The sequence below is a fragment of the Pteropus vampyrus genome, unplaced genomic scaffold, assembly GCF_000151845.1.
Source record: "Pteropus vampyrus isolate Shadow unplaced genomic scaffold, Pvam_2.0 Scaffold44, whole genome shotgun sequence".
NCBI lineage: Eukaryota > Metazoa > Chordata > Mammalia > Chiroptera > Pteropodidae > Pteropus > Pteropus vampyrus.
In genome coordinates, this window is record NW_011888825.1 from 8,778,984 (window position 1) to 8,799,275 (window position 20,292).

At 44.3% G+C, this 20,292-nt stretch overlaps 1 protein-coding gene across 1 annotated transcript in view; it reads right to left on the reverse strand.

Moving 5' to 3' along the window:
- Positions 1 to 16,919, reverse strand: part of SLC47A1 (solute carrier family 47 member 1) — a 32,933-nt gene extending 16,014 nt beyond the window's left edge. The window contains exons 1-6 of the mRNA XM_011359029.1: positions 16,785 to 16,919; positions 9,454 to 9,555; positions 7,772 to 7,840; positions 6,233 to 6,381; positions 5,285 to 5,331; positions 2,614 to 2,654 (exon numbers count right to left, since the gene is read on the reverse strand). Of these exons, the coding sequence (XP_011357331.1) occupies positions 2,614 to 2,654; positions 5,285 to 5,331; positions 6,233 to 6,381; positions 7,772 to 7,840; positions 9,454 to 9,555; positions 16,785 to 16,919 (543 nt within the window). The remainder of the gene's footprint in view (positions 1 to 2,613; positions 2,655 to 5,284; positions 5,332 to 6,232; positions 6,382 to 7,771; positions 7,841 to 9,453; positions 9,556 to 16,784) is intronic.
- Positions 16,920 to 20,292: the final 3,373 nt, after the last annotated feature.

The following is a 20,292-nucleotide window of genomic DNA, read 5'->3' on the forward strand; positions in this document are numbered from 1 at the left end:
GGCAGAGCCTCACATGAACTCCTGGACACAGCAATTGATACCTATCTAAGCTTTGCAGTTTCCAAGGAGAGAGGGGCGTGGGTGGAGAGAGACAGTGTAGAGCTGGCATTGATCCCCTTACTCACAACCTGCTTTGTTCTGAGCCTACAGGAGCATAGCTTCTTTTGGATTTCATCTGAACTCCATCTTCCAGAATCTTATCATAACCCTTCTCTCTTTGTTTGGTGAGAACCCAAGGCCCCTTTGATCTCTCAATGCTACAAGTTGATAAATCTGACTGCTGGACTGCAGGTTTGTCTCTGGTTGTCTCAGTGGTCTTAGGCTCAGGGGCCAGGACAAGGGGCTTGGCCATCCACTTCTGTGGGTCCCTTATTTATCGGGAGACCCTTGTTAGTTTTTAGCAAGGAAGTTAGTGATTAGATTGGCATTTCAGGTAGAGGTTAAAGAAGTATGTGGTGTGCGATTGGCCCAGAGAAAGACTGGCAGCAGGGAGATGAGGTAAGATCCTGGTGAGGTAACACAGAGGAGAAAGAACAAGAGGTGAATTAAGGCAGGGGCACAGAGGAGGAAGAGGGGCAGGCAGGACCTACAGGACCAGGTGATTAATCAGATGTGGGAGTGAACGAAAAGATGGAGTCACACTTGATAGGATGTGTGAAGGGTAGGTCACCAGGAAAGAAAATGGTTGTAGCCACTAATTGAGAAAGAATGTAAGAAAGTGAAAGAGCAGGCTTGCAAGGGGTGAGGAGGAGGTCAAATGCACACTGTCTAAGGAGGTCAAATGCACAAGTCTAAGCATTCCTCAAGGTTTTGTCTGGTTCTCTCCCTACCCTGTACTCTCTCCAACAGTATTTATTAACTTTCTCAAAAAAAAAAAAAAAAAAAAAAGCTGCTTCTCCTACAGGCAGTGGTAAAGGCTGTTTGGAGGTTAGAGATAGACATGTGAGAACCAGTGATACAGGTAGAAACCAAAAACATGCAAGCAGACAGCTTTCCTCAGAGTAAGGTAAGAGGAGGCCAATGTTATCACCTTCTCCTTCAAAGTCCTCTCACTCTCCCTCAAAAGTCTAAGCATTCCTCAAGGTTTTGTCTGGTTCTCTCCCTACCCTATACTCTCTCCGACAGTATTTATTAACTTTCTCAAAAAAAAAAAAAAAAAAAAAAGCTGCTTCTCTTATGTGTGCACTTACTAATGGGCCAGGCCTCCAAGATGGAAATGGGTTAAATGTAACTCTTTCCTTTCCTGAAGCAATTTCATTCTACAGGACCTACCCCACTATTATGTCCCCCATTGCTCCTGCAGGGCAATTTTTTTTGTCATCATAGACATGCATCACCTTTTGTTTGGACCACGTCCATAACTCTTATCTCTTCCCCTGACAATTAACTTGTTTCTCACAAACTAAAATCCAAAACAGAGAACACAAGACTCTGCAGGTGCTGAGCCCAGGCCAGTCCCCCTCTTGTTTTATTGTCTACTGCGCCCCTGCATCACTCTGTGGCCTAACACAGCCTCTGCTTTCTCACTCCTCCATGACCAGGCTTCTGCTGCCCCCCGGGTCTGTGAAGCCTGCCCCTTCTTCTGGCCATGGGAATCCTAAGTGTTCTTCATAACCCAGTGCACACCCCCCGACCTCTCACAGTCCACGGCTCCTACTTTTGGGTCTTTCCTTCTGCCTCAGAGTATTGAAGAGAGGGGTTTCCACACCCCCTCTCCTCACTAGATCAGGTTAGAGCCTGCGGTCATGAGACCCCATGTTTGCTGGGAGACGGAGAGTCAGGGGACAGCCCCACAATGTGCTGAATCTTCAACACAGCTCTAGACAAGGTTGTAGCCAGACAGGGCTCAGGCACGCTGTTCTACCTCTTTACAGACATTCCAAGTCTACGACTGTGACACTAATAAAGATTTGAAATATTGTTGTCTTGTTAATAAGATAATATCTTAATTTTAAGAACATTAAATAGGTGCAAACTTCCTCCTTTATCTCTCCTCTCCCTTCCCCCACTGTTCCCTACGCCCTGAGAGCCTGCCTGTATGACTGTGACCTATTGCCTGGTTTCATCTGGAAGGAAGTTAATGTCCTTCACATGCTGGCGTCATAAACCCATATCTACTGGCCAGAGCAGCTGTCCCTGGGCCGTTGTCCATTGCTGTTACACATGAAGAGCTCTGACTGACGTGAGGCATTATTACAAAGTGGGTTTTTATGTCCTCACTGAGGAAAGTGGGGCCTTCCAGACAGACCCAAGCTGAGAGCTCGGCTCCTTGGAGCCTGACAGGCACTCTTACTTCCAGGGAGCCGGTGACAGCACAAAGCCAAAGAACACTACAGCTCTAACCTCTACTCCTGCCAATGACAATATTTCTAAGTGAGAATCAGATAAAAATTTCCAAAGCCAGTAATAACCTGTTCTTTGCTAGATATCACTTAACAAACCTCTCCAGACCCAAGTCCTGCGTGAACACAGGGAAATGTATTTCAGTGGCTTCTGGCAGATAAGTTCCTCACTCTGGTCTAGCTCATCCCGGAGTATTTTCAGAGTCCCCAGTCCCTGAAAGGTGTAAACTCTCATTAATCCCCATGAAAGAAAAAGGAGAATCTGAATTACCTGGGCGAGCAAATATTTAACTTGTAATGTATAAAGAAAGGCTGCCTACAAGAGAACAAGAGAGGTGAAAGTTAACATTTTGGCCCAGATACACAGAAAGAGCCAAGAGCCACATTTGGTAGCACTCTGCTCCTGCAAGGAGCCACAGAGGTGTGTCATCTGAGAAGGGGATGGGGACAGTAGGGAGGTGCAGGGGTGTCTGGAGCTGAGGTGTTTCAAACATCTCTTTTATGAATGAACATGATCCAAGCAGCCCCAGAGGCCGGGAGCGCAGTTTCCTTGGGCGAATGGCAAGGACTCTTTTGGGGTGGTGGGCTGTGAAGGAAGACCCTAGGCAAACTAGAGGGGGATGCCTCCTTTTATAGACTAAACTATGGCCCTATTTGGTGGGACAATTAAAAGATATTAAAGTTTTTAAAGTCACAGGAAAAATTAAAGACAGCAATACCAATTATGAGGGCAGACAGCTACTTTTAAGGGCTGAATTGTGTGCCCTCCCCCAGTCCATATGTTGAAGCCCTAACCCTCAATGTGACTGTAGTTGAAGATAAAATCTTTAAAGATATGATTAAGTTAAAATGAGGCCATTAGGATGGGTCCTAATCCAATTGGACTGGTGTCCTTATAAAAAGACAAGAGACACAGAAAGTACATGGACGCAGGGGTGACCATGTGAAGAAATAGCAAGAGGGTAGCTCTCTGTAGCCCAAGGAGAAAGGCCTCAGAGGAAACCAACTCTGCAGCACCTTGATCTTGGGCTTCTGGCTTCTAGAACTGTGAGAAAATAGATTTCTGTTGTGTAAGCCACTCAATCTTTAGTATTATGTTATGGCAGCTCCAGCAAATTAATACTCATGTATCACTTAATGACAAGGCTAGGTTTTGGAAATGATTGGTTAGGTGATTTTGTCATGTAAACATAGAGTGCATTTACAAAACTTACATATTAGAGCCTACCACATACCTAAGCTATGATATAGCCTGTTGCTCTGTAGGGGGAAGAAGAACAATTTTCCCTCTAACCTTTTTCGGTTCTTGGCTGAGACACCCCTCTAATAAAAGACTGATTAACAGGAGAAAAATCAACAAAAGTCTAATAACATGTATACCTCCTGTATATGTGGGAGAGGACCAGGAAAACTGACTAACTTGCCAAAATGGCTGAAATCACCACTTTCAATACCATCTTCAGCTGAAGACAAAAGAAGATGTTGGGGTTGGAGGGAGCCAGTTACAGAAAATGATCAGGAAAAGCACAGTCGACAAGGGTCAGATTGTTATGCAGATTTAAGCCCTTGTCTTCTGCACTGATAAGAGTTACTGTAGATAAGGTCATCCCTCTCTCTGTCTGATACAGCCAGGAAGACTGTCTCTTACAAAGGGTAACTTCTACTTGGTTTTCAGAGTTCCTCCCTTGTCTGCTGTTTTTTAAAGTTAACCAGCCTAAAATAACCCTTCTGCCAAAGAGACATATTTTGCGGTGACAAATTCGGTTCCCCTATAGCTGCTAGGCTACAAACCTGTACAGAATGTTACTGTGCTGAATACCATAGGCAATCACAATGCAATAGCAATTATTTGTGTAATGTGTTGCACTAAAACTTCAGGACAGCTACTACTTCACTAAGCAATAGGAATTTTTCAGCTTGTGGGGTTCAGAACAAGCTGCCCAAAGATGTGCTTCTGTGGTATTTAGATTGTTTTAGCTTCAGGCTCAAGGGAAACTTCTGCCCCTCCCTTCAACTACCTAGAATCTGAAGTAGGGGCCTTGCCCAGAATAGGAAATTATCAGTGATAACCTTTTTGACTCGCCTAAGTGGCAGGAAAACTTTTTTTTACTAAAGATATACTCTTCTTTTCATCCTGCAATGACCTTTGAAGCCCCCAAGGCACCTACCTCATCCTTAGCTCAAGACGTCTTATATACCTAGATCCCCCTTTCTGTCTCTGAACCTCTCCTGCATGTGGGGAGCGGAGGGGGGGGGGGTCTTTGATTCTCTCATGTATGTGGGATTCCCATGCATATGTATGTATTCAATTTGGTTATTTTCTCTTGCTAATCTGTCTCATGTCTACTTGATTATTAGACCAGCTAGAAGAACCTTGAGGGAAGAGGAAAGTTTGTTCTTTTGCCACAAGCTACATTATAATGTTATGGGACCACCATCTTATATGCAGTCCATCCATCTTGACATCGTTAAGTGGAGCATAACTGTACAGCTACTCTGCCCAACTGAATAAAATTAGCTTAGATTGTTCATTGACCATGCACGACTGTGTCAAGTATTAATATACACCTTGGTTCTGTGTGATCACATTCAGCAAGCAAAAACAGTCTAAAGGTTCAGAGTGAGGCCCTCAGGAGTTCTGAGATAGGGAAGAATTTACCCTTATATGAAAAAAAGTCTGAACTCTCCACAGATTATCTCAGAGGTCTCTCTAGCTAAAGGAGTTCAGGAAAGTGGCTTACTGCAGTCACTTTAACCTTGGTGTTTCTCGAGGTACAAACATTTGCATCTTTCATGGGCATAATTAAAACTGCACTTCCTTGAATGAGCCAACACTACATGTGGGAATCATATAAGATTGAACCAATTCATTGAATTCATGGATATCTCAGCTGCCTTTTACCAGTGAACCTCAAGAAGGGGACCTCTTAATCCTTGAAAACTTACAGGAAGAGCTGGAATGAAGATCGTGACATAGGTGTGGGTAAGCCTATACAATGAAAAGAAAAAAAAAAGTGATGGAGGTCTCCATTTCAAGGGAAAGGAAGGCGGGATAAACCAATTGTAACTGCCTTTCACATTCTTGGCTCTTTCTAAATTAATGGGCTTAAACCAATGGAACAAATATGAAATTTACAATAGGGCTTGCCACCTTATAACTAAACTACCTTGCTTGGTTCTTCCAAGTCTTTAGGTCTAGGACAGGTTTTGCAAACTCAGCACCATGGCTGGATAATTCTCTGCTTGGGGAGCTATCCTGTGTGTCTTAAGATGATTTGTAGCATCTCTGGCTTCTACTAGTAGGAACACCCCAATACCAGTTCTACTAACCAGAAATGTCTCTTGACATTGTCAAATGTCCCCTTGGTTCAAAGCCGCTGGCTTAGGATAAGGACTTTTAAAGGTCTTTATCAACTAAATCATCAAGTCTCAAACTTGTTGGCACATTGAAATCTTCTAGGGGAACTTTGAAAGATACTCGTGCCCAGGCTGTACCCTAGACCAATTAAAACAGAATGCTAAGAGGGAAGAAGGACCAGGCAGGGGTGGGTTTTAAAAACTCTGAGGTGATTTTAATATCAACCAGGGTCAATAATCACCAAACAACAAAGAAACACCACAAATGACCATTTCAACATGGAGGATGTTTGCAAATCTTATTTCACTCAAAACTATTTACCCTTGAAGTCACCCAGAGGAGGAGGGGATCTAGATCTTAGGTGCTAGGTATGAAAAGCACTAAGGCCTGGTAGAAGTCAGCTGGGGAAAGTTTAATCCCTCTTAGTGTGTGGCCTTGTCCCTGGCCTTTGTAATTCCCAGAGCCTGAACTTGGATGGGAGCATCTTTCTGCCAGGACAGACCCAATCCCACCATGGCATGGCCCATCTTACCTGGACACATCTGGGTCCTGCCTGAAGAGCAGCAGGATCTGCTGGGTGTTGAGGAAGAGGGCCCAGCAGGGGAAGCAGCAGAGAAGCAGCACCAGCAAGCTCCTCTGCAGGATGACCCCCATGTACTTCTTGTTGGGGCTACCATATGTCTGGGTGCACACGGCCAAAACAAACCCATTAGCACAGAAATGGCACCCCCGCTGTCCCCTGCAAAGGTCTTCAATTATGCCTCATGAAGAGACGATTGGCCCTAGAGAGCCTTTGTCACATTCTTTAGGTTTGGGCAGTTCTCAGGCTTGGCTGTCCATTAGAATCACCTGGGAGCATTTTTAAAACACTGATGCCAGGGTCCCGCTAAAGATAGTTTGGATTTAACTGGTCCAGGGTGGGATCCAAAGATCAATAATTTTTCAAAGCAGTCCCTGTGAGTCTAATGTACACTCAGGGTAGCATCACCTGGGAACTTGTCAGAAATGTAACATCTTAGGCCTGACCCCCAGACCTACTAAGTAGAAACACTGGGAATAGGGCCAATAGTGTGTTGGAGCCAGCTGCTATTGGCTTACCAAAGCCAAACTGTGCTCATCTCTTCCCAGGTCCCTCTTCAGGGACACATGTGTGGTAGCTTGAAATTAGCTACAGAAGGATAACTTATACCACTGGAATCAGCCAACAGTACAAGTTAGAATGTTTCCCTCTCTGTTGAGGAGAGACGATTCTATGATGTCACAGCTGCCTGACTACAGCCAGACCTGCCAGCTGGATCTGGGACGGAACAGAGGTGGTTTCCCCTAAGTCCCCTCAGAGATTGTAGGATTGACCCCTCCCCATAGCATAGTGGTTTGTGCTGGTTTTCAGAACAAGCCATTGCCTGCCCTGGGCAAGCATGTAAGGCATTTTCCCTTTATCTGGGGTGGTGACACCCCAGTACCCCTATCCTTCCTGCCCTGTCCTATGTAACTCCTTAGTGTCTGGCATGTGGCGCAGAGGACACGCATGTTGTCTTGCCACTGCCCAAACACGCCTGTTTGTAAGTTCCCTTAAACTCCTGAGGTAATGATGGAGTAGTCAGCCTCTTTCTTTGATCTCTTAGACCCAAGATATTTTACAGAACACTCCCTGACCCAAGACCTGGTTGTTCAGCATTTATCAACAGGGGCCCACCAACCTGTTTTTTAACAAGCCCCCAGGTAATTCTAATGCACACTAAAGTTTGAGAACCATGGGAATATACCAAGTTCAATGATGTGGAAAGTGATAGAAGGGACTTTTACAAAATGTCTCCTATTTGGTCAAAGTGTAGTGTATGGCAGTCATGCATATTAACACTACTCTATAAGCCTAGGAGACATCTAGCCACATTTCAGAGAAAGCAGGCGAGTGGAATTGGAATTGATGGCTGACAAAATGCCGCAGGGTTTGCTATTGAGAATTTTCTCCCTCTGTGCGCACAACTCTTCCTGCTGGTGGGGTTCTTCCAACTACACTAGAGAGAGATGTCCAGGGTTTCTGTGAGAGTGACCTGGGGTTTCCATTTACCTGAGACATAAGGGTGTCACAAGCGGAAGATAGGCCAAATCCCACTGAGATACCAGTGACATTGATAACCTGGAAATAAATGCAAAAGAGAGGCCACTCAGAGTTAAAGGAAGATAAGAGGTAAGTTCTCTGTCTGCATTGATCAGACAGAGATCGGAGTACCTCTGCAGGGTGCCTCTGCCAACCCTAATAATCAGCTTAATCAACTCTATTATCTGCCCGGAGCCCCTACTCAAATCCATTGTACCAGCTTCATTAAGCATGTGCACAAGTTTAGAGAGGTAAGAAAAAATCTAGGCCATGGGTTATTACCCAATCTTATTCTTTCTTAAATCTTAAGCATTTTGCTCCCCAATTTCAGAGGAACGTGAATCCTTCCTAAGGGGAATGCAACATGGCAGAGTGGAAGTTTTGGGTAAGTCCACTTGTTCAAGACCAAGCATGACCTGTTACAATATCCCAAAGGACTCTTGGCGAACAGAAGCAAGTCTCAGAAGTTGAGGCTAGCACCAGAGGCCTTCCAGGTGTACTTGTCTTGACCAGGGTCAGTAACGACCTGGGGTTCTTAGAGCTTTGAGGATCCCAGGGCATCACTCCCCCAAACCAGGGAGTGGCATGGCAGGACATCTGATGTTCTTCCTGTCTGGTCTGGAACCTGCTACCTCCACCTGACTGCAGGGAGGTGCCCTGAACAACAGCCCGCACTAGGCCCAGTATAGAAGTACCAGCTTTATTACACTTCCTTGGCCAAAGAAACTCTGCTGGAAGCTAGCTGAATGCATTTCTGTCTTCCCCAAAATTTCCAAACATTAAAAACCAAAAAGAATAATTAAGCTGGGGTTGTCTATGTTGCCCCCTGAAAGCAAAATAATCTATATATACCTAAGGACCAGTTCAGAGTAGTCTTGCACAGTTCAGAGATAACAAACTCAAATGCCTAGAGGAAGCGGGTGGGTAAGGTGAATGTGTGCCTCGTCAGGGCTGGAGCAAAGGGGAATTGGGAAGGCTGAGGAGAACAGGAACACACTTGCTGAAAGCCACTGAATCCATTTTTCTAGAAATACCTTGCTGGCTGAACCAAACAAGTTGGCAGGGCCCCTTGGCCATGCATAGACAATAAACCCCTGGCAGAGGTCAATGACATATCTCTGTAGTTTTGGAGGTTTGCATCTAGAATACAGAAAGGTTTTGGGGTCCCTCCTGGTTTGGGATTTAGATATTAGGATATAGGATTTCAATTTCTTGATTAGGACTCTGAGTGAGTCGACATGTCATGGGAGTGGGGGTCGGGGGAGTCACTGTTTCTTCTGAAATCAGAGTTCAAACCCTCTTTCCTGATTTCCTTCTGCAAGATGTGGGACCAAGAATCGCAGCCAGATCTTCATGGATTACAAATTAGCTGATGTGGTAGACAGAATAATGGTCCTTCAAAGATGTCCATGACTTAGCCCCCAAAATTTGGGAATATGTGAGGTTACGCGGCAGAGGAAAATTAAGGTTGCAGCCCTGCCAACCTTGATTTTAGCTCAATGAAACCCATCTCAGACTATTGATCTCTGGCACTGTAAGATAATACATTTGCATTGTTTTAAGCCACTAAATTGTGGTAATTTCTAACAGTAGCAAGAGGAAACTAATACCGACGGCTTTCATAAATCCCTGTTAGAAAGTCCCACACGTACTGCAATTGCGAGTGTGACAGCATCCAATTCCAGCTTCCCCAAGTGTCCACAGAACACGGAGCTTATGAAACTGATCAGAAACACCATCAACTGGGCCAAGAACTGGGAAGAGACAGAAAATAAGGAGTTATATATGAGTGCCAACCATCACAGTCAAAGGAGAGGTGCGGATCTTGCAGCACCCCCGCACCCTCTCTGAATCAACTCTAATTAGAAGCAAAGGATCATGGCTTTTAGTGAGTGCTGCCAGCTTTCACAGGTGGGTTTCTTGAAAAATATTTAAAAGTTCATTTGTAACCGCTTTCGGAATCATGTTTTTGAGAAGTTCTTAGCTTTCTAAGTTTATTTTTCACTTTAGATTCGTATGCCATAGATGACATTTATATTTTCTCTGAAAATTTCAGAGGCTGCCTTCTGAGATAAACCTTGTTATTCCAGATTCCTAGTGAGGGCTGGAGAGAATATAGCCTCTAACAGCCAATAAAAAATTCCACAGACAGGAACAGCTGAGGCAGAAATGAGATCATCCAACTGGAAAGCCCATGGAATCTGGAATCTTCAGCTAAAACCAGTCTGCAGAGCACCTTTAATTCTTGAATTTTATGAGGTCTAGGATATGAGGGCAAATTCAGCTTCTAGAACATTGAGCCACTGTTCCTCACTATTCCAAGAACCACTGTGAACTGTTCTGTAATGCTTTAGCTGCACATGTGGACACTTACCTTATTTCCTTCAGTTAATCTAAAACCACCTCCCCCCCACCCCTCACCCCCACCCCCTGTCAGACCCAAGCAGTTCAGTACATCTTGAGAAAGACCCTTTCTCCAGGGAGGCTTATGTGGTCCAAGAGGAGGATTCATTTGACTCTTGCTCCCGAGGAGAGAGAATTCACTGCTGCTGTTGCAATGCTGCTTCTCACGGTCCTTCATGGGCAACAGACTCCTCTGTTCTGAGTTCGGACAAGACTCTGTCTTTCCTGGGTTCGCAATGACACAGTTTCTAGTCTTCACTTCCATCAGCCCACACACGGCCTGTCTGAAAGAGTTGCAGCCAGCCCACACATTCGATGTCAGAACCTAATCAGGATCCTACCCCTGATGGTTCAGATGACAGCCCTCTTTCCTACCCTGAATCCATATAAGGGGAAAGACAGTTTTCAACTCCACTGTTGGGCGCAGATCCTCAAAACATGAAAGGCCCGCTCCTAACCGTGAGTGTGAGTATGGGTGGCGGGGTGGCGGTGGGAGGACATACCTTTTCCGCATCAACTTCGAAACTATTACCCAGGTACCTTTCTCACTGCTACAGAAACCAAGTGTAACTTTAATCTCCAACAGGGCCTTCTGATAGTTAGCAGAAGGGATGCTTTTAGAATGTATAGCAAAAGTAAGCCAAAAGGAGACAGAAGACAGAGGACATTGAAAAGCTGAGGGGCAGGGGTGTGAATAAGAAAGGTTGGTATGAAAAGTCCAATTCTGTAGAACTTAAAGCTAGAGCCAGTGGACCCCATGGACCTGTACCAGGGGACAGGCTGTGATTCAGGCATTGTCAACCACCTTAACAGATATTCTCTGTGGTTTCATTCAGTGGAGCTTGGCGTCTCTTTGTGACTTTATATAACTTTAAAGGTCATAGGGTCCTTTTTTTCCTCTGTAAACTCAGCATCACTTTCAAATCTTTTCAAGTAATTGTCCTTTAAGCCTTTATGGGCATAAACCATTGCAATCAGTTGTGTCATAGAATCCGCTTCCCTTTTTCCATAGAACATGGTATTTCCATTCCACAGTGCCCTGTCTCACTGCAGGCCACATGTAACTTGTTTCCCATGGCTTCAGATGAAAATGTGCTCAGTTTCCTCTATGGTCAGGACTTTGGATAGCTTCCCAGATTTTGATATTACAAATTGTAATGCATGGAACATATTCTTAATTGGGTGAAGAATGGGCATTTTCTTGGGGCAAGTGCCTAGTCCAAGGGTGGGAATACAGTCATGCGCCACATAATGACATTTTGCTTGATAAAGATTATAACGGAGACTTTAAATGAAAATCTCATGGGTCTGTGGAAAGAGCTAGGGCTTAGAGGAGTTCTCACACTCTATGTCACTATGAGAACCCTACAGGAAGAATTCTTTGCTTACAATAAAGCTCTATGGTTTTAACTGTCCCTCCCCTTAACTTCCTTTTCCCTTCTACATATACTTCTTCATCTTGGCACGCCGGGCAATGTGTGCACATGGCTTGTCATGTCTGCACGCGCTGGATACAACTTTTTTCTTTTTCCCTGAATAAATCCTTTTTAGTGATGAAACACCTAGTCAATATTATTTTTAGTCCACATGGTCAACTATAGACCTAATATGTGATGGTGAACCCATAGGATTATAATGGAGCTGAAAAATTCATATCGCCTAGTGACATCTAGCACAATGCATTACACAAATACCATTGTGCTACAATTGCTCGTACAATTGTATCCAGTACAATAACATGCTATACAGGTTTATATCCTAGGATCTATAGGGAAATAGAATTTTTCACCCTAGATTATCTCTTTGGCCTAAGGATTTTTTAGGCTGGTTAATTTTAAGAAACAGCAGACATGGAAGAAGCTCTGAAAACCAAGTAGAAGTTATCCTTTGTAAAAGACATCTCCATTTGTAAGGTTGTCTCCTTGGTTGTACCATGAAGAGTGGAATGACCTTATCTCTAGAAACTGTGCAAGAAATATAAAAAATGGAGCCGCTTTAAAATGGAGCAGAGCTGCTATGCCAGAGGAACTATCTTGTACATTAGTCAGTAATTAAAATAAACCTTGCGATCCCAAGGCAAACATTGGAAGAATAATCTCTTTAGGGGCAGGACAGCTAGATGTTCAGTTTTGCCACTGAGAGCGAGCATTCTCAGAGTGTCTCATGGATTGTGATTGTGATGTGACATGGTTCTGACCTCGGCTGGGGGTGAGGAGGATGGGGTCGGTCCTCCCCTTTGACTATCAAGCATATGCTCTGACTAACCATGACCCAAGTCGTAATACTTTATAGCACAGTTGCAACCAGGCAGAAACGTTTATATAAGATTTTGCCAAAAGGTATAGGAAAACAGAAGGGAAACGAAGCCAGACAGCAACACAGATTCAGACTCCGGTTTGTGAGGATGGCCCAACGCTGTGAAGTAGTCTGTCAAATTTCCCAGGAAACGTAGAAGGGAAAAATGAGACCCCAGGGAATTCTCACCTTTAAATCTGCTGCTTTTCTTACTCCTACTTGTATTCTAGATGAGGGCGCTTGAAGACTCTAAGCCTCTCAGATTTGAGGAATATTTCTTCACATCCCACCTACACATAAAAAAGTGAGGCCAGAACCATCTTCAGAGATCACTCAGTAGAGCCCTTTGCACACTGGGGTGTTCATCAAAATCGCCTGAGTAGCTTGTTATAAATACAAATTCTGGGACCACAGCCTCAGACATTGTGACTCCACATGTCCTGAGAGGACACTGGGAATGTGTGTTTTTAAAATATAGCCCCATAGGTGATGTACTCACATCACATTTCAAAGACAGAAACCCAGGCTATAGATGGAACTTGTTCAAGGTTACATATGTTCAGCAAGAGGGTTTTTGTTTCTCGCCCTCCCCCAAGCTCGTTCTCTAATCTTACATCTCAAATCTTCGGAATGTTAAAACATTCCAAAGGAAAATAATCTTTAAAAGGAGATCTACGGCAAAATTATACCCCGCCCCCACCCACCCCCCAAAAAAACCTACAAAGATGACAGGAAAGCAGTTATTATGAATACTGAACTGATGACTACTGGACTGAAAAATTAAAAACATTGTTTAGAATTAACATCCCTATGTTGTGTTATCTGCATCCACAGAAAGGCCTTCCTTCAATAAATTTAATCGTTCCCATTCTCTTTCTCTTAAACACCCCTTGCCTTTGTCTCCTAATGAGAACACTATTTGGAATTCTACCTGAATCAGTGCTTCTTGAGTAGCTATTCTTACTGATCTTAATAAGTGTTTGTTGCCTCTCACTTTGAAAGGCTCTTTTATTTCAGGTAACCAAAACTCTTATCGGTGCAGACCAGGACTTAAATCTGCACGACAAACTTGTTAACCGTGCTTTTCCTGGTCACCTGCCATAACTGAGTCCTCCAACCCCCAACATCTTCTTTTGTCTTCAGCTGAAGATGGTATTTAAGGTAATGATTTCAGCCATTTTGGCAAGTTACTCAGTTTTCCTGGTCCTCTCCCATGTATACAGGAGGTATACATTTTATTAGACTTTTGTTAATTTTTCTCCTGTCAATCTCTTTAATTACAGGGATGTCTCAACCAAGAACCCAGAAGGGTTAGAGGGAAAATTATTTTCCCTTCACTATAGAGCAAGGGTTAGAGGGAAAATTATTTTCCCTTCACTACACACCTAGGTGTGTAGTAGGCTATACCGTTCTGGTTTGTGTAAGTGCATCTATAATGTTCGTACAAGGATGAAATCACCTAAGGATGCATTTCTCAGAACATATCCCTATTGTTAAGTAGTAAATGACTATGGCTAAGACATCTAGACAAAAGGCCAGGAACACAGTGCTTAGATGGTCCAACGCAGAGCCTTCCTGAGCTTCAGTCCTGAGATAATCCTGGCCCAGAGTTCATATTTGCTAACCTCATACTTGTTCTCAGATACAGGTTTCGTGCTTTTTGGGTAATCAATCTTAGCTACAGCGTGTGGTTCCTGTGCATAATGATCCCCTGGGGATGTTGTTCACAAAGCTGATGGCTATTTTAAGAGACCATTTCTAATGTTGTAGAGCTGAGGGATCTGCCTGTCAACATAGCCCCACTCCTGCCCCATACACACCCAGTCAAGATGTGCTGGTCAAGGACCAGACCTTTCAAAACTGTACCATTCTAGAGAATGTTGCTGTGCCAAGGGATTAACCAACCCGCATACTGGTTTGTTCTCCCAGATGTCTCAAGGACTATTGTCTCAACAGCCTGAACTGGCAGTGGCTCAGATGTAGCAAAACTGCCTGTTAGATAAAGGTCAAACCATTAGCCTGCATGTTTTGTGTGTCTTCTGACTACAGTCAAGCCAGTCTCTCCAGATGTCCTTCATCCAGCAGAGCCTTCCTGGTCTTTCAGCCCTGCAGCCCTAGAAGGTTCTCCAGCTTTCTCCCAGGAATTCCTTTCTTCATAGAGATGGAAACAAGCTCCCTTAGTTTGTGCTCAGGCTATTCTACCTCTTTTACATCCTTGGCCTTGCTGTGCACAGCCCATGCCTATAGGGAACTGGCAGGCCTCCTTGGGATTATTTTCAGAGCTCTGAAAGTTCAGCCTGGCGATGAGGTGCTAATGACAAAGAGAAAGCCCGAGGCTAAATAGTTTCCACTACTGCCTTCCATCCCTTACAAATACACATTTTCCTAAAGTTTTCTACAAGATAAATAGAAAATACGCCTGTAGCATCTTTTCACTTGTGTACTGTTCATCTTACAGTTTCCTTTGTGTTATGTATTATTCTATCTTTCCAGGCCTCATTTAAAGCTCAATTGGAGAGTGGTAAATCCTAACACCTTAACTTGAATCCTCTTGATACTCATGGGTCAGCGTTAATCTGAGAGGCCTGAAGAGGAGATGGGGAATGGAAGAGAAAAGATCACAGAGAGGAAATCCAGACCAGGCATCCTACCTAATGTGTGGAGGAGCCTTGAAGAGCAGAGTATGGGACACTGAGCATGGGAGAAGGGGCCATCTCCTCCCCTCCATCCTTGTGCCCCTCTGGAGATAGAAAACTCACAGCAAGTAGGAATGGAGATTAAGAGACCAGGACTCCATATGCATTTCATAAGAGACCAAACAGGTGCCAGAACGCTATGACCTCATTGGGTAAAACAGTTACACAGAAACACACACAAAGGACTGAAGGGAAAATTTCCAAATTAGTGGTGAAATCTCTTAGTGGTGAAATTTTAGAGCTTTTTCCTGTTGTTTTGTCTTAGTTTTCTACTTTTTCTACAAGGCATATATATTACATTTGTAATTAACAGTCATATGCATGTGTATATCCAAACATAAAGGGTGAGAGGCTTGGCATGTCGGTCTAACATTCATCCCTGGAAACCAGGAATGTCCCCTACATCAAGGGGACCAGGTTATTTTGGGGGCCAGCAAAGGCAAAGGACCTGTCCCATGTGGGGCTGGGTCTCAGAAAGCTGCCTTGTTTTTCGTACTATTAGAGTAATAACAGCCTTGCAGAGACCTTTTTCATGACTGTGAAAGGGAGTGTAGGACCAAAGCACAGCTAATATCTTAGAGTTATGAATGAGCAGGGGGAAGAAGAAGGTACTACTCAAGTTCGAATAGCTGTTTCCTAACCCGCCTTCTGAGATCAAAGCAGGGAAGTGGGCCCCCCATATGGAAATTCCAAATCTTTCCCTTCTTCCAGAGAGCTTCGCGAACTCCTTCCTGCTGGATGGAGTTTCATTTCGTGGCTTTGTCCGTGGCATTATTCAATAGCAAGTATTTCAAGATCCCACAAACAATAGAGTCACATGCCAAGAGGGCACACCTGCTGCCTTAGGCTTCTACCTACTGCCAAAAGTCCCCCCGCACTGGGTTCTCCTTGTACAGTGAAATGGCTCTCTACCCTGCTGACTTGAAAACCACCTGAACTCACAGCACAGGGATGTGACTACATTTTTTATGGGTCCCGTGGTTTTTAAAACCCACATTACTTTTAAATAGACAACTCAGAAAGTGCCCTAACCTAATGATAAGGGGAAAACCTCAACCCAAAAGAGAACCACATTAAAAACTTGTTTTGAACACAATAATTGGGGGAGGAGAGTGTGGGACAGGACGCCTCGCATAGAGGTTGATTCTAGATAAGAAATAGTTTTTGAGCTCCAAATCCAAGACAGAGAATTCACCTTCCTCCTCCCTGACGCTAGATAATTTAGATAGCTGAGCTCCAGGACTACTAATTTTCCAACAAACCAAGTTCCTGAGTGTTTTGTAGTTCTGATCATTTGCTTGCTTTGCCAGAATAAAGTCCAGAGAAGGTGGGTTGATCCCCTTTAGGCGAGCAGTTCCCGCACCCCAGTGGCCCCCAAAGCCAGGTCGCTGGCCAGCTGTGCCAGCTGTGCCCAGCGGGTCCGCGGGTTGGGCGGCGGAGAGCACTGTCCCGGACTCGCGGACGCCAGCCGTGCTCTGGGCACGCTGCCTCCCCGCGCCCGGACGCCCAACTACAGCTGCCTCTGCTTTGCCAGCCTCCAAATCACTTGGGGCGACAGGGTCACTGGGCTCCCAACCAGCCGAACTCACCGCGGGCCCTGCCAGGACCAGGAGCGCCCTCAGCTCCTCTCGGAAGTCGGACACCCGCAGGCCGCGCAGCCCGCGGCGCTCCGGGGTGGCCTCCAGACCTTGGGGCCCAGGCCTGGGCTTCTCAGGAGCCTCCATGTGCCTACCGCTGTGCAGCCCAAGAGCTCCGAGGCTGCTGGCAGAAGAAGCGCAGGGCTGACCTCTCTCCCCAGTCTCCGCCCCGGTCCGCCCTCCTTGCGCCCGCAGCGCGCCCGCAGCGCGCCCGCAGCCCGCCCGCAGCCCGCCCGCAGCTCTCCCGCAGCCCGGAGCCAGATGAACGCGCGGCGAGCATCTGCGATCTTGGACACGACCCTTGCACCTCCGCAACGTTGTGAACTTCTGCAGTTAAGGCAAAGTTTGGAAAAACTCTGGAAACAAACGGAAAGCCATTGCGGGTGCCTCGGACACCAGGACTGACCCGGCTCTGCGCCTCCCCTGGGTGGGGGGCGGGGGTGGATCTCAGGGTCTGAAACGTGTGGTGTGGAAGGACCTAGGGTCGCAGTTTGGGCGCACGCCAGCGTCTTGGACACCTCCTGGCTTTGGTGGTACTCACTCTGTAGACTGCCTTCAGCACCTGCCTTCAGCACATGCTTTATTACTAGGTTTAGAATTTGCGTGCTCCTTTTCTCCCACCAGTTGTTCCATTGAAGAACTTTGAATCTACCAGGATGCAACAACAAGCCCACATTTCCGATTAGGGCTATTTATTTTCTCTGGTCTTCTTGGATGTTTCATCGTCTGCCTGACGTGGGGAACAACCGGCCTGTGAGCATCAGCAAACGTGGATTCAAGAGACACCTACCACATTCTACCTAGGAGAGCATGGACAACTTGCTTGCCTTCTATGGCCTCAGTTTCCTCATCTGTAAACTCAAAATAATATCAACATCGCCGGTTCTGATGAGGGTTAAACGATACTGTATAGGCAAACCACTGTGCCCTCAGCCTGGTACACAATAATTACTTAACAAATGACAGTTACCAGGACAAGGATGACTTCTGTAATAGTCAAAATTCCTTCCGTTGTAAATGACCTAACTTAAGCAAAGAAAATGGAAAACATAAAATTTGGGGCTCGCATAACCAGAAAGTTTGAATTCAGGGATTTTAAAAGAAAATTATTAGTGTTCTATTCCCTGCCTCTCTTCCCCTGCCCCCTTCTCCCCACTAATTTTAATTCTTTCCTGGGTGTCATTCTTTCTCTGTAGGGGGCATCTCTTTTCCTGCTCAGGGGAGGGTGTTCTCCAGTGTAGGGGTTTAGAAGAAGTCACCCCAAGATGTACGACTGTGATATGCAGATTATTTTGTGCTAAAGGCAACCAACACCCGGGGAGCTCAAGAGAAAATTCTACCTCTCAACTATCTAGAAGATTTAAATTAGAGGTCTTGCCTATAATGAGTTATTATCAGAGATCATCTGTTTGACCTACCTGTATGGTGGACAAACTACTAATTACTAAACATTTGCTCTTCTTATCATCCTTCAATGACCTTCCTCCCCTCTGAAATTCCTAGGTGCCTTACATTATCCTTACCTCAGAATGCCATATATACCACATTTTCCCTTTATGTCCTGAACTTCTCATGTATGTGGGGTCTATGACTCTCTCATGTATGTAGGATTTCCATACGCACAAAATTAAAATTGATTTTCATTGCACATCAGCAGCCTTCATTCCTATCTTTCCTACCCTATAAGCCAGAAAATAAGACCCTCTCCACTTCTCTCTAGCTCCAAACAAATAAAAAACAGGGTGACAATTGTTTAGCCCTAAGTAGGTTTCTTTTTTTCGTTTCTTTTCTTTTTTTTTTTCGTCTTTGTAACAATCATCCTGGCCAGGAAAACAGTTTGGCCAGATCTGGACCATGAGCTCAGCTCTATACCAAAAGGGTTAGGTGCTGTGACTGATAGTAGTCCCACCAGAATTACATGTAGGGAGTGGAGGAGAAGGAATTTCTCAAAAGAAATTAGGATCCCAACAGACAAAACTTCTGAGATGTACACCAGATGGCCCTACTGCTATACTTTGATACTCTTCTTGAGTCCTAGCCAATGAAATAAGGTGTGAAACAGAAATGCAATATATAAACATTGAGAAAGAAAAGGCAAAACACTACTTGCAGTTAAAATTTCAGACAATCTAAAGAGATCAAATGAGAAAAAAATGTAATAGAATTAATAACGGGGTTTTAAAAAGTTGCTATATACAAGTTCTCTAACAGACAATATCAGTCCTATATTGGTAATAACATACATGAAAATATTGGAAGAAGAAATCTCTTTTACAATAGCAACAAATAAACACTTCTTGTGATTTGGAGCCTAATCCTGTACTCCTTAAAGGGGCTGTGTACAATGACTGCCTTTAAAGAGGGTGGTATGGAAAGCAGGAGAAATAGTAATTTTACAGAGGAGAAACCTGGCAAACACTACCTCACCCATAGATCAAGGTTAATATAAATGGTGATAAATCAGACTGATAGTATATAGCTGTATTAGTTTCCTAGGGCAGCTGTAAAATCTCACCAACTTGATGGCTTAAAAAAACAAAAGTTATTCTCTCACAGTTCTGGAGGCCAGAAGCCTGAAATCCAGAAGCTAGCAGAGTTAATGATCTCTTGGAGGTTCAGAGAGAGAATCTGCTCCATGTTTCCTCTCCTAGCCTCTGATGGTTGCCTGAAATCCTTGGCATTCCTTGGTTTGTGGCATCATAATTTTAATCTCTGCCTCTGCCATCAGCTGTGTGTCTGCCTCTGTGTCTGTTTTCTCTTAAGGATACCAGTCATTGGATCAGAGATTACTGTAATCCATATAACCTCATCTTAAATTCTTCACATTTGCAAAGACCCTATTTCCAAATAATGTCACATTCTGAGGTTTGGTGTAGAAATGAATTTTGGGGGTGGGGAACACTATTTAACCAAGTTTAGTACCCTCGATATGATGTAATAACAATGACGCTTTACCTCTATGGTCTTCCCTATATCCATAACCCAGTCCAATATTCAGGGGAAAAAAATCAGACAAATAACAATTGAGGGACGTTCTACAAAATACCTGGCCAGCACTCCTCAAAACTGTCAATGTTAACAAAAACAAGGACATTCTGAAAAACTCACAGCTAAAAAGAGACATGCCTATGAAATGTAAGGTGGTATCTTGGATGGAATCCTGGAACAGAAAAATGACATTAGACAAGAACTAAGGAAACCCAAATAAAGTATGGAGTTTAGTTAGTAATAATGTATCAATATCAATTCATCTACTGAAAATTATTGTTTAAATAGAATCAGAGCACCTGTTTCAATTTCAGAAGCAAATCGCTAGAAAATTCCCTATGGGAATACAACTCTCAACAGCAGGCAAGACCAACAGACAACTAGGTTTTGGGGGAACACTTTGAAGTTTTCCACAAAGCAACATTTGTAGTTTTTAAGTGTTGTCTGGGGGTTACATTTAATAAGGAGTAAC